A 23,712-nucleotide genomic window follows, 5' to 3' on the forward strand; every position below is an offset into this window, starting at 1 on the left:
TGAAGCACCATTCTTTCCTCTGACATCTAACAGTGGGGCACTATTCCTCCCATTGACACCAATGATGGGGCCCTATTTTATACACTGGCACCAATGATGGGCATACTTTCTTCCACTAATAGAAATGTTGGAACACTATTCCTCCCACCGACACCAATGATGTTGCACTATTCCTCCCACTGACAACAATGATGGGGCCATATTGTATACACTGGAACCAATGAAGGGCATACTTTCCTCCACTAATAGAAATGTTGGAACATTATTCCTCCCACCGACGCCAATGATGTTGCACTATTCCTCCAACCGACACCAACAATGGGGCACTATTCCTTCCACTGACACCCGTGATGGGGCACTATTACTCCCACTAATACCAATGATGGGGCCCTATTTCTCCTCTTACAGACCATGTGTAAGAGGAGGAAAAGGACAGAAAAAAATTAAACAGATCATATTTAGGTAGGTGCTAGGATTAGATAAAATACATTTAGCTATCAAAAACACAATGAATACTAGTTGCCCCACTGCATTTATTTGGTAGGCAAAAGCATATTCTGCTCACTGTATCCAGTGAAGCTGTAATCTGGTAGTAAGGTCTACTCAGTATGTTCAGCTGCTTCCAGCCTGGCCTATAGCTTGCTCTGTATCCATGAAACGTGAGAAGTTTCTAGATAGTAGGTGTGAAGCAATGCTGTAAGGAACGCACGGTGACATCCCGAGGGTGTACGAGAATACGCATGCACGAATTCACTCGTTCCTGTTTAATGGCGAACATGCCTTCGCCAATACGCATGAGCGAAGGCACGAACGCGCGCACCCAATAGCGTCACGATTTGGCGCCATACGTGGCCTATATAAAGGTGACTGACACACTTGTTCCTTGCTGTCTTGTCTGCAGCTTTACCTGTACTCCTGATTCTGAACCTGCTGTATCCTGTTGACTTCTTGATTGACCTCCCGGCTTGTCCATTACTTCGTCTGCTTGCTGCCCACCCTGACCTTGGCTTGTTCCTGTGACTACTCTCCTGCCTTATCCTTGTCGGCTTATCTGCTTCCAGTTCTGGAGTTGTTCACATCCTGTTCACATCCTGGTGGGGCGACCCTGGGGACCGGGACCTGGTGTTCAGCATGCAGCAAAATCCATTCTCACCATCAGAGGCTCTGGTAAAGACCTGCTGTCACTTAGACTCCGCACCTCGGGCTAGCCCGTGTCTACCACCAGTGTGATCTGTCCGTGTTCCTGTTTTACCAGATCCCACTAGGCTACCTCTGCACATCGGACTCAGCCACCAGCACCATTACAAATGCAGATGGCTGCATGCATATTGATACAGCCCTTGCTTATCCCAGACAGGCTCTGATGGCATGCTGGGTAACTGTATGTATTTAGTGAGTACACTGCGCTCTGTCTTTTCTCAGAGTGAATTAGTCCTCCCAGGCAGAAGCTGCTATTGGTGATACCTCAGATGGGCAACCTGAGGGACTTGAATGCCGAGACCCAAAAGTTAAAAGGGTGCTGACTGAGGGAAGCTGTCTGCTGAAGATCTGTCGAGTATCACTGGAATGTTTCACTTAAAAGATGAATGGAGGCTACCAGTCATCCTTGGGCCTTGTTAGAACAGACACTAAGAGATCTTGGGGACCTTTGTGCTTTAGCTACCCCGCTGGTACTTCAAACTCGGCTGTGGGTCTATTCAAAGGGGACACCGGCTGGTGTTCTGAAGAGCTTAGTCCGCCTAATCTCCTACTTAAAAGGGACTAGTAGTTAGATGGCTCTAACTACTACTACTAAGCTAAAGTCTCCTGTTTGTTCAAGCCTGGACTTCATTATAGTTTGTTCTGAAGAATAATTAAGTCCTCAATTGTAAACAGTTCTTATTCTTGGGAGTATTCCACGACCACCCTCGACCCTATCCAAGTTCTCCAAAAATAAATACCACAAAACCAACATCCCCTAGACTGGTTATTGAAGAAATGCGAAAATGAGCCTGTGTGCCTGGCTTTGGGGCAAAGTCTGTGGGGAAGATCTGGACAGTAATTCTGCGTCTCCTAGGGAAGTAGCACTACATTTATCAAAGCACACCTCAAAGTAGTACAGAAGTGTGAATACCACTTATGTAACATTAGGACTATGTGCACACACGTCATAGCATTGCAATGGTACAGTTTGAACAGCTCCCAAATGTGATGGCTAAACTAAATTGAGCCATGATTGCTGCTCCTATCTGAGGGTACTGAACTTCACTTACTACATACTGCTTGTTAGTGACTACCCAGTATTTTTTGGCTATGCCAGCCTGGGACTTATTGCCTATGGCTACCTAAAGCTGCTTGTCTACACATACCTAACTGCTTGCCTGTGCCTACTACAGTGTCTCCAAGTAGTAAATGCTGCTTGCCCTCTAAAAGGTTAGTGGTCACTACTTACAGTAATCACAACTTTAGCAATCCAGGGATATTTCTCTTGGTCTTCATTGGAGTGGTACTTGTTGATTCCACACATCTCAAACGCATCTGTCTCATCTGGAAATACAGGGAACAAAATACATGACATACAGGGGTGGATTTACTAAAGGACTGTGCACTTTGAAAGTACAGTTGCACTCATTTTCCTCAGAACTGAGTAAACGCTGATGATATCATCCAGTGATGTGCCTTGCATCTGATTTGTGCATTCTTTACAAAGTGAAGTCTTCAGAGGTTAGGAAGATATTAAAAGCTATTATGATCAATAGGGCCAATTTGGTCTGATTGCCGGTGTTCTTGAGGAGTGCTCCTTAAATAGGTCCCCTTGGCTTGCATAAAAGTAGCCTCGCCATAGGGTGCAGTGTTGGTGATATACATTGCACAAATGCCCAAGATCAGATGTATCCTGAAACAGGATCCTCTAAACTTGCAGGGTATTCCAGACCCTCCTACTGTTCCTACTCATTGGAAATTTTCCTTGCACTTGTACTTCCCTAACCAATGGGATGGACCCAGCAGGTATTATATATAGCCTCCTTGGGTCTAATATGCCTGCCCAAATAACTGAAAGAAATCATCGTTCAATCAGACACTGGCTCCTAAGATAGCTGCTAGGAGGCGAGCCCAGTACAGAGGACTGTCCTCTATGTTCTCTAACGCCAGTGGCAAGTAGTGATCACATGTTCTTCTGGCACTAATCAGAAATTGAGTGGGCAATCCATGCACAGTGTTTATTGGTCCTCGGAAGTCACATTCTATTTAGTTTACTACTGTAGCTCTTGCCAAACACAAGTAATCTTCTATGTGATAACTTATCTTGATTGACAATTATCATCTACTGTATTTGAACTCTTGCAAATTGTTTTAAACATTTTTTTTTAGGAGATCATAGATATTAGGTTTTTTGTTTTGCTTGCTGTATGTAACAAAGAACAACTCACCTATTATCTCGTCAAAGGCCCTCTTCAGGTCAGCTACACTCTCCATGTTGAAGACATGTCTCTGTGCATCCTTTCTTGACGCAATATCATTGAGCTCCTCAAGACTGACATCATTACCCAGGCCAAACACATAGATATCTGTGAACGTGAGTAAAAACTCATTACTTGATCAGGACCATCAACATTTGTACATTTATTTGTGTTACAGCGGAACTAAACCCATCAATTTAACTGTTTCAAAAAATCTGTTACATTCCCGGCATGCCAGGAATGCTAACTGTCACATTTGCTTGTGCTTTCAATCAAACTGTCAAACTATCAAATGGTGAAGTAGTGGTGTAACTAGAACCTTCAGGGCCCCAGTACAAGAAACCATGAAGGGCCCCCCCTGACCCCACGCCAGGGCCCTTCAATCTGTGCCCTGTGGCAGAACGCCAGGGCCCCGACCTTTGTGACCCTGGTAGTTTCGCCACTGATGTCAGTCGTTTTTTGTTTTTTTATTTATTTTACCATTTTTTTTCTTTTACATTATGTTTTAAAATATTGTAGGAGCCCCGTTGGGGGGCTTTGGTGAGATATTAGGGGTCTACACAGACCTCTGATATTCCACCTTTGAGACAGAGAAAAGAGATTGAGGACATGGCCCTCAATCTTCTTCTCTGCAGCCTCAGCTGCACAGAATAAATGGACAGGAATAGTTACAGAGCTTCCGCTTCATGAACTGAAGCAATTTACTGTGCCTCAGTTCTAAATAGACAGAGTCAGTGATCGGTACAGATAACTGACTCTCCATTCAGAAAAGGAAGCCTGTAATTGACTAATTTACTGGTCGCTTTCCCTGTTCTCCATCCTGACAGATCCCCGGCAGTAGCCGGCGGGAGAGGGGAGGGGGGAACCCAGCAGAGCTACAGGGGGTTGGGGGGGGGGGGCATGAAAGAGCACAAGGGGAGCAGAAGACGGAAGCTGGATAGGAGAAGCAGCGGGGGCAGCTGCATTTAGAGGAATCCTGAAGCCGCTGATTGCCGGTTTCTCCTCCGCTCCCTCCCACAGACTCCTCCTTACCAGGCACACAGAGGGACCTCTGCAACATGGGGATGGGTTGCAATTGTGACCCCTGTGACCCCTGTAGGTATGCCCCTGGGCTGAAGTCAAAACCGATCACATACAGCACCATGGCAGTGGCAGATCAGAGGCTAAGGTGGCAGCCCCCTTGGCTGAAAAGGATAGGAGGGTTTAGTTCCACTTTAACTGATGGCTTTTTACAGGGTTTGGGGCTTAAGGACTCGTTAATACCTTAATGTTGTAGAAAAGTACTTGGTCCAGGAAATGTATATGGGCCATAAAACAAATCCTTTTAGGTTAAACAGTCTCATATTTAGGTTTCTAAAGTTTATCAGTAAGACCACATCTGGGTGTTTTTCTTACTAGTGTTTCTAAAATCAGAGCTGTGTCATCCAGTTTGCAATAACTGGGCTCTTTTCCTGCTGTCTTGCTGAAGGTAAACTACAATGTTGATAGCAATTCTGCAATCAATTACTAGAGATGAACAGCTGTGATTTAATGTAGATATTGAGCTGAAATCAGTTTGACAATGTAATTTAAAGTATATCTAAACCCTAAAACAAAAATGTAATATTTTACAACTAACCAGTCCTTAGATGTGCTGCCTGCATTTGTTTCCTCTTTTAACCTTTTTTTTTTTCCAGCTGGTAATTCTGCCAGAACACACTTCCTGTGCCAAGGTGACAAAGCTCAGTCACTGCACTGCATCTATGGAGGGGCCTTTGGGTGTTAGGACTACAGGAGGCCCTCCTCTCTCCTCATCCCCATAACATAGGGGAAAGGTTTTTGTAGCCCACAAAGAAATCCAGGAAAATCACTAACTGATCACTTCCTGTAAATCCTGCCTCTTGTGCTATGTTATCAGCGCACTAGTTTTCTGTCAAGATCAAAAGGTATTTTTTTGCACTTATCGAACCCTTTTAATGTCATATAGAACAGACCAAAAACAAGCAAGCAAACAAAAGTAAGTGAGTGAAAGCTCTGAGTCTGGGACTGCAGACATTACGTCCAAAATGGTGGCGCCGAGCAGCAGTCTTAGAACCTTTTAATATCTATGCAGGGAATATTTTACAGTTAAAAAACACGCATAAAGTATGTTAAAGGCACATACATTTATTGTTATGGGATGATTTTTTAAAAAAAATAATGATCTGGTGACAGGTCCCTATTTATAAAGCCCTGGTGGTATGGGAGTTAATGGAATTCACCTCAGTTAGGATGCTGCTTACCCAGTTTATCTTCCCGATTATTATCCTTCTTGATGTCCAGAAATTCCTTTATTCTCTTTACTTCTACAACCGGATCTCCACCCATATTATGCTTTCCTGTGTAATAAAAGACAAAAATAGCTATAGTGTCAAGTTAAAAGGTATAGTAATTTATGTGCTAATATAAAAGCAGAGGCACTGGCTGTGCTTGTTTGGAAGCGGAAGTACTGCCCCACCTGGGCTTGTACTGAGATTGAGGTTTTAGCTGTAGTAGTATAAAAGTTGAGAAAATTAATTGTTTTTGCATGGAAAGAAAGAAGCATTGCTTGTGCTTGTATTGATGGGGTGGGGGTTGGCTGTGCTTGTAGAGAGATAATCGGCTTGCGGGACTCAAATAACAGTCCGTATTTCTAAACCAAGACAATCCAATCTGCTTACCAGATGGAAAAAAATGGAGGACCTGTCTATAAATGAAGTTGGTGTTGAATCACTCGATACCAGCTCAGTCAACTCAGCAGAAGCAACGAAGCATATGGAATCAAATAGAGAGAAATCTCATGGTGCACTACATTGAGGCTAATATATAATTTCTATAGAGACCGCCACCAAGACCCCTTTGCATGCCACTCTCGACGATGGTCTAACAGGCTGTTTACCAGACTCAAACCAATGATAAACAATGCAAACAGGTAGTGTGTTTCAATCGATCAAACGGATTTCCATCTCAGGTGATCAGCACAATCCAGGAATCAAAGTTCAAAGTCTCAGTGTGTAGCCAAAAAGAAAAGATATATATATATATATATATATATATATATATATATATATATATATATATATAGTGTAGTATGCTTGGGCTCAGAAATAACCAATACCAAGAAACCACCACCAAGGGGCCGTGTGAAAAAAAAGGAATCACCCTTAAATATGAACAAATTGGCTGCTTACCAGAAGGCCTTAATGCTATAGCAGATATTCTGGAGCAGTAATCAGCAGATACATTAATACCAAGGCAGGTGGACTTGATGGTAATGAGAACCGCAATCCTCGTATGCATTGAAATGATCCACAATCTAAATAGCATCAGATGGTAGATGCGATAAACCAATGGTTCAATCTTGCCCACTTCCAAGATGGCTTCCAGGTTGTCTTGCCCAACTCTACGATGGCCACTGGGGGAACGTATTGAATCTATTTTCAACTTCATGATACCTGTTGTGATGCGGGATTGAGGATCTTATCCTCCTGGTATGAGGATTCAGCTGCCCTTTTGCCATCAAGACTATTCATTCCAGGATTGGCTGCTTTAACTATAGTGTGTCTGGTAAGCAGTTGGTTTGGACACATTAGGGTGTGAAGTCCTTTCATTTGCACGACATCTTGGTGGTGGCCATCTTTATATCAGGTGTATTTATGCTGGGAATACTACACTATTTGGTGTTGTGGTGTTCCTTAACGGGTTCCTGTTGGTGGCTTTTCTGATCATTTCCAATATTAAATTTACTACACCATGAAATGCATTTTTGCTTTTCCCCATGTTTTACCTTTCTTGCTGAGTGGATCCTGCTAATTTAAAGAGAATCAACACCAGCTTCAATTCATGACAGGCCTGATATCTCTTTCCTTCTGGTAAGCAGTTTGGATCGCACCTTTTTTTACTCATGAGAATTGATTGACTTTTACGCGCCGCATGCAAATCCTTTTTTATCATTTGTACTGACTGTCAATATCAGATCTTGCTGGCAGCTTTTGCTTTGGACTTTTTATTATCTTCAAGCACGGATTATCACCATTTTTTACCTGGCTGATCCTGCCTGCCTATGTCCACCCCTCTGTAAACTGACCACGGTATACCATGGCTGCTGAGCCCTGACACCATGGTCAGTCTATGTGTCTCCTTCATCTGCAGCCCTCCTGTCCTCTCTCCCCCCTCCCTCCCTGCCTGTCTTCTCCTGTTTCAGTGCCCCCCATTCCCTCCTGCTGCTGTAGTTTCATCTAAAGTTTTATATCCTGTCTACAGTCTGATTAATAATCCTGTGTGCCCCTGTGTCTTATAAAAATAAGCCATTCTTTACAAGTTTTCAGAGCACCAATCGCCGCTCACGTGACCCACCGCCTCTCCCCTCCTCTCCCCCCTCTCTCCACTTACCCTCCCGACTGACGACAGTGAGGAATCCTCTGACCCACCCACTGCAGGCAGCTGTCAGACGGGGAGAGGAGAGACCTGACGGGTCACGTAAGCGGTGCTTGGTGCTCTAAAAAAATGGTAAGGAATGCCTTATTTTTTAAAACGCATACACAGACACAGGGGCACACAGGATTATTAAACAGAACAGACAGAATAGTATAAAGTGGCTTAACAATCACAAGGGGACGTTGAGATTCCGGGGGGGGCATTTGCCTCCCTTTGCCCTTACCTGCGGACGCCCAAGGTTGGCTGTGATTCTTTAGAAATGAAAGGCTATCTCTGCTTGTACTGAGGTTGAAAGTTGGTTGTGATTGTATAGAGGTAGAGGGCTGTCTCTGCTTGTACAGGGTTTGAGGGTTGGTTGTGATTGTATAGAGGTGGAAACTGTCTCTCCCATACCCTAACCTCCTTAAACCTTCAATGGTTACATTCCTATTAAGTTCTTAGCCATACCCAATCATCCTCAACTTCTAACTGGAAAAACTTAAACCATTGTGTATCTCCCTCCTTTGTAGCATATCTGACTGCAAAATGATTGATGTAAATGTAATGTCAAGGCAGATGGATGGTACATTTTGTGTGTAGCACTTCGAAAATCTTCTCACCATCTGTCATCAGCAGGATGACATTAGAAGTGTTGAGGAATAAGTCTTGGTTCCTGAGTTGAAACAGAGACAACTGCTGATAGACTTCTTGCAATGCCAACCTTGTATTAGTTCCTCCTTTGTCATCGTGTTCTGTGGGGTTATAAAGAAAAAACAAAACAAAACATGAATATTAACAAATGCTAAAAACTTAAAGTGTGATTGAATAAACATCAACTGGTGGGCCTTCCAGCTCTCAAGGATGTACAAATCCTGACGTACTCTGCCAGGCATACTAGGTTTCTGATATTTACAAACTACTATATGACTTATGTCTTAAATTGTCTTTAACCACTTTAATTCCCCTCTCCATGTTGGTATTTTTCCACACATATTTTTATATTCTTTACAGCTATGCATCACTTTTTGCTCCTGATGAAGTGGCGATTTTTGGTCCACGATACGCGTCAAATTTATTGATGATATGACTTCAATACCCGTGTCTACTGTTTGTATACTCCATGGAAGGTTTATATTTTGGTTTCTATTAACCTAGACTTGGACACCACTTACCAGCTCTCATGTCTACTGAGTTATTTTATTCTGTAACATATTATGTCTTTACCAATATGTACACCAATAAATGTTAATGTATATCCCTGCCAGCTTTGTCCTGCCTCTCATTCAAAGTCCCAAACCCTCTTATTTTTCTGCATATTAGGGATGGAGACACATGGCAATCCCCCCCTGCGTTTCATTTAAAGTCCCAAAATTCCCCCCTTTTTTTGTACATTGAAATAGGAACTGGCTGAGATTCAAACCGTATATGAGCAGGCTGAATGTACCCAAGTTGATCAATGAAACAACTTTGGTACAACCAGGCCCTAGGATTTTACATATGATTATCGATAGAAACTCTTATAGCCACTAGCAATAATCACTGTGTTCTCCTGGTGGAGACAGCTTCTGCCTTCTACCCAGCGGGAGAACACAATGGCTCCACAGGAGGGATTCCCCCATCAACACGGTGTGTGATAATGGGTGAATTAGGCAATTTTTTTTCCTGCAATCCATGGGACACAGATGGGGAAAACAAATGAATGGGTGTTTTCCATAATTTAGTCAAAATGGAAAAAAAGGGCTGGCTTTCTAAATACATTAGTTGTATACATATCTAGAACATCTAACAGGGTGAGATCATTGCAGGAGATTTCCCCTCACTTCCTGTTTTGGTGTCACCAGGACAGGAAGTGAGGGAATCTCACTGTGGGGAAATAGCCAGCAATTGTTTCCATATATATATATATACGTATATATATATATATACACACACACATATTAAACATAATATATAATATGGGCATTATAAGGCAACAATTGCAAGCTATGCCCCCACAGTGAGATTACCCCAGTTCCTGTCCTGGTGACACTAAGACAGGAAGTTAGAAGGAATCTCCTGCAAGGATATAACCAGTGGCGGCTGGTGCTCAAAATTTTTGGGGGGGCACAAACAGAAAAATGTAATAGGCATTGCTTTGCGGCAAAAAAACGCTGTAAAAAATTGAGTGACTTTGAGGTCACAAAAGTGTGAAAGGGGCCTTCAGTAATCAAGGTATAGTGTGCCCCCTTTCAATGCACATTGACCAGCGTGCCCCCTTTCAATGCACAGTGACCAGCGTGCCCCCTTTCAATGCACAGTGACCAGCGTGCCCCCCTTTCAATTCACAGTGACCAGCGTGCCCCCCCTTTCAATGCACAGTGACCAGCGTGCCCCCCTTTCAATGCACAGTGACCAGCACGCCCCCCCTTTCAATGCACAGTGACCAGCGTGCCCCCCTTTCAATGCAGAGTGACCAGCGTGCCCCCCTTTCAATGCACAGTGACCAGCGTGCCCCCTTTCAATGCACAGTGACCAGCGTGCCCCCTTTCAATGCAGAGTGACCAGCGTGCCCCCTTTCAATGCAGAGTGACCAGCGTGCCCCCCTTTCAATGCAGAGTGACCGGCGTGCCCCCTTTCAATGCAGAGTGACCAGCGTGCCCCCCTTTCAATGCAGAGTGACCAGCGTGCCCCCCTTTCAATGCACAGTGACCAGCGTGCCCCCCTTTCAATGCACAGTGACCAGCGTGCCCCCCTTTTAATGCACAGTGACCAGCGTGCCCCCCTTTCAATGCACAGTGACCAGCGTGCCCCCCTTTCAATGCACAGTGACTAGCGTGCCCCCTTTCAATGCACAGTGACCAGTGTGCCCCCTTCAATGCAGAGATCAATGTGCCCCCTTCAATGCAGAGATCATGGTGCCCCTTCAATGCAGAAATCATCGTGCCCCCTTCAATACAGAGATCATCGTGCCCCCTTCAATGCAGAAATCAGTGTGCCCCCTTCAATGCAGAGATCATTGTGCCCCCTTCAATGCAGAGATCAGCGTGCCCCCTTCAATGCAGACATCAGCATGCCCCCTTCAATGCAGAGATCAGTGTGCCAAGCCCTCCCCCCGAGACCAGTGCACTTACCTGTAGCGGCGGCTTCTCTTCAGTCCCCGCGTCTCCTCGAGTCCTCAGTCCTCCCGCCTCCTCCTCGGCCAATGGCATGGGGTTTGCCTTTCGGCCAATCAGGAAGGAGGATCCATGTGACAATAGCAAATTTTCATTCACTATTGTCACACAATGGGCAGGCTCGGTCGCACTGCTCTGCGCCCCAGGTCCACCCTTTGCTGAAGCCCATTAGAGTCTCTGGCTCTAATCAGGTGATACAAAAAAAAGCCCCATTGAACTCCATGTGTCCAGCGCCCTGCATGTAGATTAGGGGGCTGGACGCATGGATAGGGAGGCGTCGCCCCTGCGCCCCCAACTCACCGGCCGCCACTGCATATAACCCTGTTAGATGTTCTAGTTATGTATACAACTAAAGTATATATAAAGCCAGCACTTTTTTTCCCATTTTGGCTAAATTATGGTAGAATTAAAACCCCATTTATTTATTTTTCCCATCTGTGTCCCATTGTGAAGCCCAACAGGTAGTGAGAGGGAATTGCTCTCGGAGACAGTTGTCATCAGAACTGGAGTTTCCATTGTTCAAATTCTCTTTTCCTGCTCTGGGGACAACTCAAAATTTTGGATTTTCCATATGGAGCCACAGGCACAAGTAGCTCTTTATCCTGGTGACCAAAAGGAAAAAAAATTAAGTTGTCATCAGAAGGGGGAAGGTGTTCTAACCCTTCACTACTCCATCCAAAACGAGGTTAAAAATGTAGATTTCGTTTCACTCTAAAATGACAGGTTTTGAACGTCTGTAGTGTGATCCGGAGATATGACATTGTGTTCATACACTGCTTATTGTGTCTGTTCATTATGTCTGTGCAGAATTATTCTCCTGGAGGAGCAGGACATGGGAAGGAGGGAGATGGGACTGGGGGAGGAGGACGATATGAGATGGAGGAGATCAAACTGGGGGAGGAGGAGGACATGGGATGGAGGAGATGGGACTGGAGGAGTAAGACATGTGATGGGAGGGGGGGATGGAGGAGGACATGGGATGGAGGGGGATTTGGACTGGAGGAGGAGGAGGACATGGGATGGAGGTGATGGGACTGGAGGAGATGGGATGGGGGAGGAAGAACTAGAAGACATGAATAGAGGAGGAGGGGGAAGAGGACATGGGATGGAGGAGGTGGGATGGAGGAGACCGGATTGGAGGAGGAGGACATGGGATTGAGGAGGTGAGACTGCAGGAGGACTACATGGGATGGAGGAGGGCATGGGATGGAGGAGGACATGGGATGGAGGAGGACATGGGATGGGACTTGGTGGCACAGCCAGTGGGGGTGCCTGGGGAATGTTGATGGTCAGGTCCAGGGGGGAACTAGACTCTCAAGCTGTGTAAGGGGCCCCAAAATTTCTGATGGCTGCCCTGGTCCTCTAATAAGGAAGACATTCAAGTTTAGACCATTTTTTTCCAGGTGCAATGAATGATGGACTTAATTTAAATAAAAGACAGATTTGACTTTCCATCATTCAGTCTTTACTGAAAATCCACTCCACCATAGAACTGTCCAAGCAGATGCAAATGGTTTAGATAATGATTAAAAGTGATCCTTTAGACCAGGGGTGTCAATCTCAATTTCATCTCGGGTCCCATCAGCAGTTTGGTTGCCCTCAAAGGGCTGGTTGTATCGGGGGTGCACTACATACATAATGGGGTGGGCAACTACATGGCCGATGAGGTTTAATGTTGAAAAATGTAAAATAATGCACCTGGGCATCAGTAATGCGAAAGCAAACTACTCTCTGGGGGGAAACCTCTGGGTGAGTCTAGGATGGAAAAGGACCTGGGGGTACTGGTAGACAACAGGCTTGGCAGTGGCATGCAATGCCAAGCCGCTGCAAGCAAAGCAAACAGAATACCTGGATGTATAAAAAAGGGGATTCACTCCAGAAATAAAGAGATTATTCTCCCTCTCTACAAGACTCTGGTCCGGCCACATCTGGAGTATGCTGTCCAGTTCTGGGCACCGGTCCTCAGGAAGGATGTGCTGGAACTGGAGAGAATCCAGAGAAGGGCAACACAAATAATTAGGGGAATGGAGGACATCAACTATGAGGAAAGACTACAAGCACTGAACTTATGCTCTCTGGAGAAGAGACGACTGAGGGGGGATATGATATCAATGTACAAATACTGTACTGGCGACCCTAGCATAAAGAACAAACTTTTCAGAGAAAGGGAATACAATAAAACACGTGGCCACTCACTAAAATTTGAGGAAAAACAGTTTAAGCTAAAAATACGTAAGGGGTTCTTTACTGTCAGAGCAGTGGGGATGTGGAATTCTCTTCCACAAGCAGTCATATCAGCAGGGAGCATTGATAGTTTCAAAAAACTATTAGATGGGCACCTTAAAGACCACAACATACAGGGGTATACAATGTATGGTTAACAGCAAACACACACACACATCATAGGTTGAACTGGATGGACTGATGTCTTTTTTCAACCTCACAAACTACTGTATGTAACTATGTAAGGTTCAGAAGTGCATCACGTACAGAATTCAGGATTATGCTATGTACAGAATTCAGGATTATGCTACATACAGAGTTGCAGTACAGAGTGCAGAGGATTACGGTACATACAGAGTGCAGAGTTCAGGGGTGCATTATGTAAAGAGTGCCAGGTTCAGGGGTGTGCTATGTACAAAGTGCAGTTCCAGGGGTGCCATATGCAAAGAGTGCAAAGTTCAGGGAAGAGCTAGGTACAGAGTGAAGTGTTTAAGGGTGTGCTTTGTACAGAGTGCAGGGTTTAGGAGTATGTACCGAGTGCAGAGTTCAGGTATGCACTATGTACAGAGTGCAGGGTTTAGGAGTATGTACCGAGTGCAGAGTTCAGGGATGCACTATGTACAGAGTGCAGGGTTTAGGAGTATGACAGTTTGACATATATGCTTTAGACACTATGAAAATAAATTACTATTGTAAAAAGGTAATATGATGCGCTAGCTCAGAGGGCAGATTGCTGCACTTATCCCTGAATACCAGGAAAAATTGTGTTGAAAAAGTGAACTAGTGCACTATTGATCTCTCAAATAAAATTTGTATAAAGTGTTTCTCTTTTTAAAAAAAAGGGAATTATCTATAAACAGTAACATAAATAAAACATTACATAAAATGTTTCTCTTTGTGATAATAAAGGAACGATTATCTGTAAACAACACAAAGTGTAATTGAGTAACCTTGTGAACACAAAATATACAGGATTAGCAATCAGATCTGGCAATCCTTAGAGAAAAGTAATTTGTGAATTGTGAAAAAATAAATAAAATTACTATACATTATTAAACAGCTGAGGCCTCCCCTCTTTTCTCCATCTGCTAGTTGGTAGACCACCATCTATCTTTAAAAATGTCCATCCTTTGACCCAGCATTGCTACCTGATTCTCAAACTATACTGAAAACTGTATTCTACCAATTTTGTATTGATCCACTGGCCAAATGTTCCTGCCATTTTCTGTGTTAATGTGGAGCTCCAACGAATGGGGAAGGTCTGCTTGTCTGCCTCCCCCCCCTCTGCTGCCACATTTGGCACCTTTTGGGGGGGGGGGGGGATGGAGTCACAAACTCAGAATTCAGCCCCCCTCCTATTTCCCCCGCAGCTGGCCCATTCACAGAGTGCAGCGCGATTCCTGCATGTGCAGTAGGGTTTCCCCTAGTGGAGATAGCGGCGGCACCCGATAGCCGATTAAAAAATCGGCTCAGGTGAAGACACCACTGGATTCCTTGACAGGTAAGTGTCCTAATATTGAAAGTCAGCAGCTACAGTATTTGTAGCTGCTGACTTTTAATTTTTTCTGCAGGAGCCTGGAGCTCCTCCTTAACTGCATTCTCGCATCCAAAAAAAAAATGGTAAATTTCTGAGTTGTAAAGCCTTTGAAGTTACAATAGTAAAAAGTCTGCAACAGTGTGTTTAAAACCAAAATACAGTACAGCACGTAATTCAATAAGAAGAACAAAGTCCTGAAACCCACAGCAACCGGTTAAAAATCATATTCAACCTAAGAACTGAAATCTCAATGGTTGCGACAGAATACTGCCTTTTTGCTCCTTAGCCCTTGCTCACTTATGAAACAAGCCTTGTAGTACTTTACCTTCATATGAAAAAGCTTTAATTTTTTTAATAACTGCCTCAGGTTCTACATTGTCATCATCAGAAAGAGTTATAATTCTTTTTAGCTTTGTAGCGTATGTGAGGACAGAGTAACGAGGGGTAAAGTCGAAGCTGGAGATCTGGAAACAAGCATAGATATGTTTTAAGTTATGCAATACATACTATAAGATAAGTGATGTTCAAAGTATAGTGAATAAATGGGAGTTGCATATATTCTTAAAGTGCACATTTACATTGTTATAAAGCACAACTTCAAGCTTTTTTTTTTCCTCTTAAAATGTCCCTCAGCTGTTTAAGGTTAAATCATGGCAAGCGATACGGAGGACATATTGTGGGTGCAGCGCACCATGGGACTGCACCATGTCACATGTCAACTACGCTCTCCTCATCATTCATCATTAGGGAGCCTCCAGTGCCAAAGAACAGACAAGGAGGAAGAGGAGCCTGTGTGTCATTGGACCTTCTGAAGACTTCCGGAAAAGTAAGTATAAATCATGCACTGGGCCTTGGGGGTGGCGGGGGGAGTTGTTGGATTTGGCCTTTAACTCAAGTGGTGAAGGATTAGAAATGTTATGTGCTTCTTGGGCTGATATTTAAAACAAGAAGTGAGGGCTATCCTCTCCACTGATAAGTTAAGACAGCAGTTGATGGTTGATGGCTAAGGGACATTAATTGAACTGAGTTAGATAACTCCTCTTATTACATACAGTAGTTATTAGTTATCTAATGGAGTTTGTACAATCAGAATATGTACAACTGTGTGTCCGGCTTTAGAATTAATGGATCTAACCAAGGGTGTTATGGCTAAAACCCTGTGACTGCTATGGGTCCCAACATTGTCTAGCTATATACCAGTGGTGGCTGGTGTATTGGGGGCGCAGGAGCACCGCCCACCCCCTATCCATGCGTCCGACCCCTAATCTACATGCGGGGCGCCGGACGCATGGACTTCAATGGGGCTTTTTTTTTTAGCCATGTGATTAGAGCCAGAGGCTCTAATAGCGTGTTTTGAGACCCGTTTCCTGATTGGCTGAAAGGAGAAGCCATGCCATTGGGCAAGGAGGAGGAGGAGGGAGGAGACGCCAAAGACAGGGGGAAGAAGCCGCCGTCGCTGATGTCCAGGCAGGGTGAGTGAACCGGGGGTCTTGTCCTGGGGGTCCTGTCCTTGGGGTCCTGTCCTGGGTCCTGTCCTGCTGTGGTCCAGGGATGTGCGGTGCGGTCCGTCTGCCGCCCCCCCCGGCCCATGGAGCACCAGCCGCCACAGCTATATACTGTAGTCATTTATGCATATTGCAATAGCATTTGGCAAATACATTTTGATTCATTAAATGTATATGTAGATGGCAACCAATAAAATATTGTTTTGAAGGCAAACAGGATTCTCAATAACTAGAGACCTTGAGAAAGAGAATATAGTTACGGGGGTCCTTAAAGTGGTACTAAAGGCAAAATTAAAAAGTCATATATGATGCAATCTGTCACTAGCATTAAAGTGGAACTAAACTCTCTCAATCAACATTAACTATGTTTATTCCTAATGCTGATAGCCTATGTAAATAGATAGGAAGGTATATTATATTTACTTGTTTTTCTTCAGTTGCTTCCTGATTTCCAGCCTAGGCCAAAAATGTCATACATCCTGGGATTCTTCATGAGCATTTTTTTTTTCTTTCACATGGAGGGAGAAGGGACTTTCTCAGCTAAGCACGCTCTTCTACTTGCATGCCTGAGCTAAGGGCAGATTCCAGGAAGACAATTCTACATGAATCACTTGCCCTTACTCAAGATGGCTACTGCTAGAAATGCTAGGGGGTGTTTATCAAATTTGGATAAACTGCCTCTATGCGGATATACTGTATCAGATTTCTAACCTCAGAGTTGTGCCCATCTGTGCAAGCTACATTTAAGGCAAAGGGTGAGTACTGAAAGTCCAATTAAATAAAATGAGCCTGCTAGTCTAAAACAAGGCTCTGGATGTGGCCTCCAACATACCTATCTGCTATTACAGCATCAAGCAAACCTAGTATACTGTTTTTAGAATCTATGTCGATGGAGATCTCAAATGCAAAGTTCACCATAGTAAAAACAGCATTCCAGTAGTGATGAATCTTCAGGCACCTCCATAGGAAATGTATTAAGTTTCCCTACATTCCCGTTACATGTAACGCATATGGGGTCAGGGAGTACGCCCATGGAATGTAGCCTGAGTGGGGTATGGTGAACTTTCAACAGAAAGTATAATTGTGACATTCTGTGTGAGATGTTGAGAGCACCCCCACACTGCCTCCAGAGCCTCCTCCCATTGGTCTCCCAGGATATCACCTATGTCCCGCTCCCACCTTTCACATTCAGAGCTAGGAAATTTCTCCAGATATACCCCCAGGAGCATAGCATAGCAGTTGGAGATGAAGCCCATGGTAGAACGGGACTGCTGCATAATTCCAACGATAGGGGTCAGTGACATCTCAGAGGCCCCCAGAGACCACTGAGCAGTCACCGCATGTTTCAAATGTAAATAAAAAAATAACATATTAGAGGGAATGCCATATCTAGACTGCAATTGTCAAAGGAGATTAAATTACCATTAGCCATGATACGTTTGATATGGGTCACCCCATACCCTCGCCACCTAGCCGCATGCTGTAACTTGGCCAATTTGGGGAAGGTTTGGTTATCCCAAATAGGACTGTACCCTGTGTAACCCGTAACCTTTTGTAGTTGTTTAGCTTTCTCCTATATTTTGGAAAAAAATGCACCTCTAGACCCTCAGCTAAGTTATTGGCCCCACTAAACTGCAACATTACAGTGTGGAGTCATAAGTTCCATCCTCAGAGGCTGTCCTCCCACCAATTGTTGAAATTAAGATACAATGTAATAGAGCCAGGGGTTCAGGAGAGCCAGCCCTCCCCTATCCTTTGACTTCTGTAGTTCTTATTTAGTTCTAGCATTACCTCCTTTCCACAACAGGGACCAGAAAATAGTGTTGACCACATGGAAACATTTTTACTGGGATAACCACTGGAGAGTTATGCAGATGGTAGAGAAGTTGGGACATCAAAATCATTTTGACCAGATTGACCCTCCCTGCCACAGAGAGCCATAACTTGGTCCAGAGTTTAACCCTGTCCCTAAATTTCATTAGCAAGGGGAGGATAGTTAAGCGGCTGTAGTGAATGAGCTCAGTGGCGGAGCCAGAGGGTTAGCTGGGGTGGCAATTGCCACCCCAGAAGAAGTCCTTGCCACCCCTGTTGCCACCCCGATCCTGGGCGGGTGCATGGCAGCAGAGGAATCACAGGGGATCGCCGTACGGGAGCTGCTGAGGGAGGAGGGAGGCGGATGGAGAGCTGGTAGGCAGAGGGAGGGAGGAGAAGTGGAGTAATCACAGGGGAGCGCCGATCCAATCCCACACCAAGACAGGAAGACCGGACAATCGTCCTGTCATGAGCAGTGTTCCCAACCACGCCGCCCACTGATGATGTCATGCTGCATGGGCACCGGCCTAAAAAATGTAAAATACCAGGAGGCGCCAAGCTGCGGCGGGCGGAGGGGAGGAGACTTGACTTGTTGCGGTGTAACAGTGCAGGGGGGAGCCGAAGGACTATGGCAGCACCAGCAAGAAAGACAGACAGCGCGAACCCGACCACCCCGAATGGATTGGCCACACAAAGCCCTAACCAGTGCCACTAGCCGACACTGAGCACACTCTGCCCTGTCTGCAGCCCCCTGGTAAGTGAGTGAGTGGAGTCAGGACTCGGAGTGTAAGCAGGCATGCCAGTTTTAACTTAGAATGAGTCCCACCACCTGGACTGCAACATGCATCCATTGCTTGGCTGGCTGCTATCAATGTGATGTCCAATGGCAGGCACAGGCAGTAGTTATCAGACAAGAATGGCAGTGGTGAGATTGTACAGAATCACAGATGTTCACAATCTTTGTCTTGCTATCTCCTGTATCCTGTCCGCATCCTCTGATCACCACCTATATCCTGTCTGTATCCTCTGATCACCACCACCTGTATCCTGTCCACATGCTCTGTTTGCCACCTGTATCCTGTCCGCATGCTCTGTCTGCCACCTGTATCCTGTCCGCATGCTCTGTCTGCCACCTGTATCCTGTCCGCATGCTCTGTCTGCCACCTGTATCCTGTCCGCATGCTCTGTCTGCCACCTGTATCCTGTCCGCATGCTCTGTCTGCCACCTTTATCCTGTCCACATGCTCTGTCTGCCACCTGTATCCTGTCCGCATGCTCTGTCTGCCACCTTTATCCTGTCCTCATGCTCTGTCTGCCACCTGTATCCTGTCTGCATGCTCTGTCTGCCACCTGTATCCTGTCTGCATGCTCTGTCTGCCACCTGTATCCCGTCCGCATGCTCTGTCTGCCACCTGTATCCTGTCCGCATTCTCTGTCTGCCACCTTTATCCTGTCCACATGCTCTGTCTGCCACCTGTACCCTGTCTGCATGCTCTGTCTGCCACCTGTATCCTGTCCGCATGCTCTGACCGCCACCTGTACCCTGTCTGCATGCTCTGTCTGCCACCTGTATCCTGTCCGCATGCTCTGTTTGCCACCTGTATCCTGTCCGCATGCTCTGTCTGCCACCTGTATCCTGTCCGCATGCTCTGTCTGCCACCTGTATCCTGTCCGCATGCTCTGTCTGCCACCTGTATCCTGTCTGCATGCTCTGTCTGTCCCCTGTATCCTGTCTGCATGCTCTGACCGCCACCTGTACCCTGTCTGCATGCTCTGACCGCCACCTGTAAGGCTAATATGTATTCTGCCACATATTTTTTGTAAAAAATCCTAAGTGTATTTTGATTGGTTTGCAAAAATGTTATTACATCTAAAAACTATGGAACTTTTTATTTTTTAATTGTTTTTACTAGTAATGGCAGCGATCAGCGATTATTAGAGGGACTGCGACATTGCGGTGGACAAATCTGACACTAAATGACACTTTGTATATTGACCCCCCAAAATAATACCTTGCCACCCCTGTTTTAAAAGTCTAGCTCCGCCACTGAATGAGCTGTGCAGAGATTACTATCCCCAAGTATTTATATTCGGTCACCACAGGTACTGGACAAAGGAAAGCCATTACAGAGAGGACCGCCTGATCCAAGGGTAAGAAAGCAGACTTAGACCAGTTGATTGTTAGCCCCGAAAACCTTCCAAAGTCTAAAAAAGTGGACATGACATGCACCAGCAAATTCTGTGTCCTCCAATAACAAAAGAAAATTGTTTGCATAAAGCAGAACTTTCTCATGTAATGTACCATACTGGAACACCTTTATATGTTTTTTGGCCCTATTTCGTGCCGCTAGCGGCTCTTTTGCCAAAACAATAGCTGTGAGAGGGAGCAGGCCTTCCTGGTACCCCTCTCCCAACTCAATTGGGGTGGATAGTTTGCCCCTTTCCCTTATACTGGCTTGTGGTGATAGTACAAAAGGCAGACACAGGATATAAAAACAGCATCAAACCCAAACCTTTCTAACGTGGCCCACAAGTACCCCCATTCAACACTATCAAACGCTATGTTGGTGTCTTGCGCCCACGATATCTGCTGGGGTTTCCATGTTGAAAAACAACCTTCTAAGAATAATAGCCATAGATTTGTTGGGCATGAAGCCTGCCTGGTCAGCATGAATTATGTTGGCAATACCAGTGTTTAGCCTCCTTGCCAGAACCTTAGCCACTATTTTAATGTTTGATTAAAGGAGAGATATTGGCCTATAGGAGGTGGCAATCCTATTTGGTTTCAATAATAGGATAATGCTGGCCCTTGACATTGATAGAGGTCATTTTTGTCTAGACCGAGCCTCATTGAACTAGTTCATCTTTAACGAAGGAGTCTTATTCATATTCCTGAGATATGCCTGCTGTACCGTGTACTTGTGTACAAAAGTATTCTGTTCTCTTTGTATTGCTTCCTTTGTGTAAAATCCCTGGTAATCCTGCCAGTCCCCCTGCTTTCTTACTGCAAACTGACCACACTAGGCAAGAGAGCACATCCATCCCAGTGTGGTCAGTTTTCTAGCTGTGCTGTGAGCACAACCTGCCTGTCCTCCAATGGTCAAGACTTGTGCAGACACACCCCTGCACAGCTACTGTATTTACGGTGTGCTGATGTTTCTCTGCTGACACACCCCTCTGTAACCTCCACCCTCACCTTTCTAAGCTGATTATGCAGCTGAGAACAGAGGTTACTGTGAAAAAAAGAAAAAAAAAGTTTTATCTTAGATATATACATGTAGCACTGCCCCCATGGGAGCAGCTTAGAGTGGATTCCCCTGGGTTACCCATAGCAACAGTCTGTAAAATATCCTCACTTTACACTTGGCTCAGTCAGTGAACAGTCCAGGGGATGTGTTTTGTTTTTGTTGTTTTTATTATATAGTGGGATGGGAGAAGGGATGAGTGGGATACTCCAATTAGTAACTATGCACAACTTGAGGACAACTATATGTAGTGTATGCGGCAAGGCCACTGCTTCACTTTTCCACTGATGTGAAGATTAAACTGATGAACTGTACTTTAAGCCTCTCTTCAGGGTATTACTTGGCACCCCCTTTCTTACTCACTGTGTGTGCTGACTCTTGTCCCCTGACTTTCCCTGGAGTGGTCCCCTTCCTGGGCAGACCCCTGGCAAGCTCCCTGGCTCCCTGGTACTCACGGACACTGTTTTTCACAGGGACCTCTGCCACTGCTCCACAATCAGCTTCTCCTGGACTTTACAGCTCAGCCCCACACTTCCAGTCCACTAGGCCGACCGCCCGTGACCCTTTCCACTCTAACAGGAGGAGAGACAGCTGTCACCCTCCTCCTGGGACCTGGCTTCCTGCCCGAAGACATCCTGTCACATGTGCCCTTGGCTTTTATGACCAATCTCAGGATGCACCACTGTTGTGCCCTCCCACTGGGACAGTCACAAAAGCCTGTGTGTCACTGGCTGGGTTTCCTCCACTGTCCAACAGGCTCCCCTATTGGATACAGTGGGGACACTCCCTCAGACCAAGTGAATCACACACCTGGTAATAGGCCTAACTAGAAATCCTGCTCCCTGATAAGCAGGAAAGCAATCCAATGCTTTTACCTAGCACCTGACTAGGAGGGTGCTACATACAGTATAATGTATACAATTTTTTTGCCGTTCATTTCTATTTTAAATTGATTGGGTTGTTTGTACAAGGTAGAAGTTAACCTATACTTTAAGTCCCTCTATACTTTTCTTTACCTGATCATCCTGCTGCAAGTTTTTTTTAGATTTCTTTAACCACTTCTGGACTGGAAGGATAATGACCAGGCCATTTTTTGAAATTTGGCACTGCCTGACATTAACTAACAATTGCTCAGTCATGCAATGCTGTACCGAAACTAAATTTACATTCTTCTTTTCCCACAAATCAAGCTTTCTTTTGGTTGTATTTGATCACCTCTGTGATTTTTATTATTTGCGATATAAAACGGAAAAAGGCCAAAAATTTGGAGTAAAAATTAAAATCTCTACTTCTTCTTGTATGTATTTAGCTACATGTCTTCAATAAAAAAAAAAAAAAAAATCTCAATAAATGTATATTTATTGGTCTGCACAAGTTTTAGCGTCTACAAACTATGGTGTATATACTGAAATTTACACAGCTTTTACTTTCTGACTGCCTTTCTCATTTCTTGAAGTGCTAAAATGGCAGTGCATTACAACCCCCCCCCCCCCAATGACCCCTTTTTGGAAAGTAGCCCATTGAATATCAATTTTTTTTGTCACAGGTGTTTGAAAAATGACAAAAAAAAAATTACACAAAGTTGTCCTTGAAATGATATAATTGATATATTGCTCACACATGCCATGGGTATATGTGGAATTACACTCCAAAATACATTCTGCTGCTTCTCCTGAGTACGAGGATACCCCATGTAAGACTTTTTGGCAGTCTAGCCGCGTATAGGACCCCCAAAACCAATCACTGCCTTCAGGCTTTCTAAGGGCGTAAATTGTTGATTTCACTCCTCACTACCTATCACAGTTTTCGGAGGCCATGAAATGCCAAGATAGCACAAAACCCCCACAAATGACTTGTGGCAGTGGCGTAGCGTGGGTTGTCAGCGCCCGGGGCAATGCAAGTAATTTGCGCCCCCTACACAAACCTACTAGACCACTACACAGGCCACTACACTGACACCTACTCTGACCTAGCTGACCACTACAGAGACCTACCTTATTCCTACACTAACCTACCTGATTACTATACTGACCCCTACACTGACCTACCTGACACCTTCACTGAACCCCCTACACTGACACATTCACTGACCCCCCCTACACTGACCACTACACTCACCCCCCCTACACTGACACCTACACTGACCCCCCCATACACTGACACCTATACTGACCCCCTCATATACTGACACCCCCCCTACACTGACACATACACTGACCCCCCTACACTTATCCCCCTATACTGACACCGACACTGACCCCCCCATACACTTAGCCCCCCATACATTGACCCCTTTACACTGACACCAACACTGACCCCCCCCACATTCTCACACTGACCTCCCCTACACTGACCCCCCCATACACTGACACCTACACTGACATC

At 45.0% G+C, this 23,712-nt stretch overlaps 1 protein-coding gene across 1 annotated transcript in view; it reads right to left on the bottom strand.

Moving 5' to 3' along the window:
• Positions 1 to 23,712, bottom strand: part of LOC309560035 (complement factor B-like) — a 126,163-nt gene that overhangs the window by 24,452 nt on the left and 77,999 nt on the right. Inside the window, exons 7-11 of the mRNA XM_082263538.1 lie at positions 15,091 to 15,229; positions 8,474 to 8,605; positions 5,702 to 5,797; positions 3,411 to 3,548; positions 2,432 to 2,526 (exon numbers count right to left, since the gene is read on the bottom strand). Coding sequence (XP_082119664.1) covers positions 2,432 to 2,526; positions 3,411 to 3,548; positions 5,702 to 5,797; positions 8,474 to 8,605; positions 15,091 to 15,229 — 600 coding nt within the window. The remainder of the gene's footprint in view (positions 1 to 2,431; positions 2,527 to 3,410; positions 3,549 to 5,701; positions 5,798 to 8,473; positions 8,606 to 15,090; positions 15,230 to 23,712) is intronic.

Source organism: Pelophylax lessonae (assembly GCF_965119305.1).
Source record: "Pelophylax lessonae genome assembly, chromosome: 7".
Lineage (NCBI taxonomy): Eukaryota > Metazoa > Chordata > Amphibia > Anura > Ranidae > Pelophylax > Pelophylax lessonae.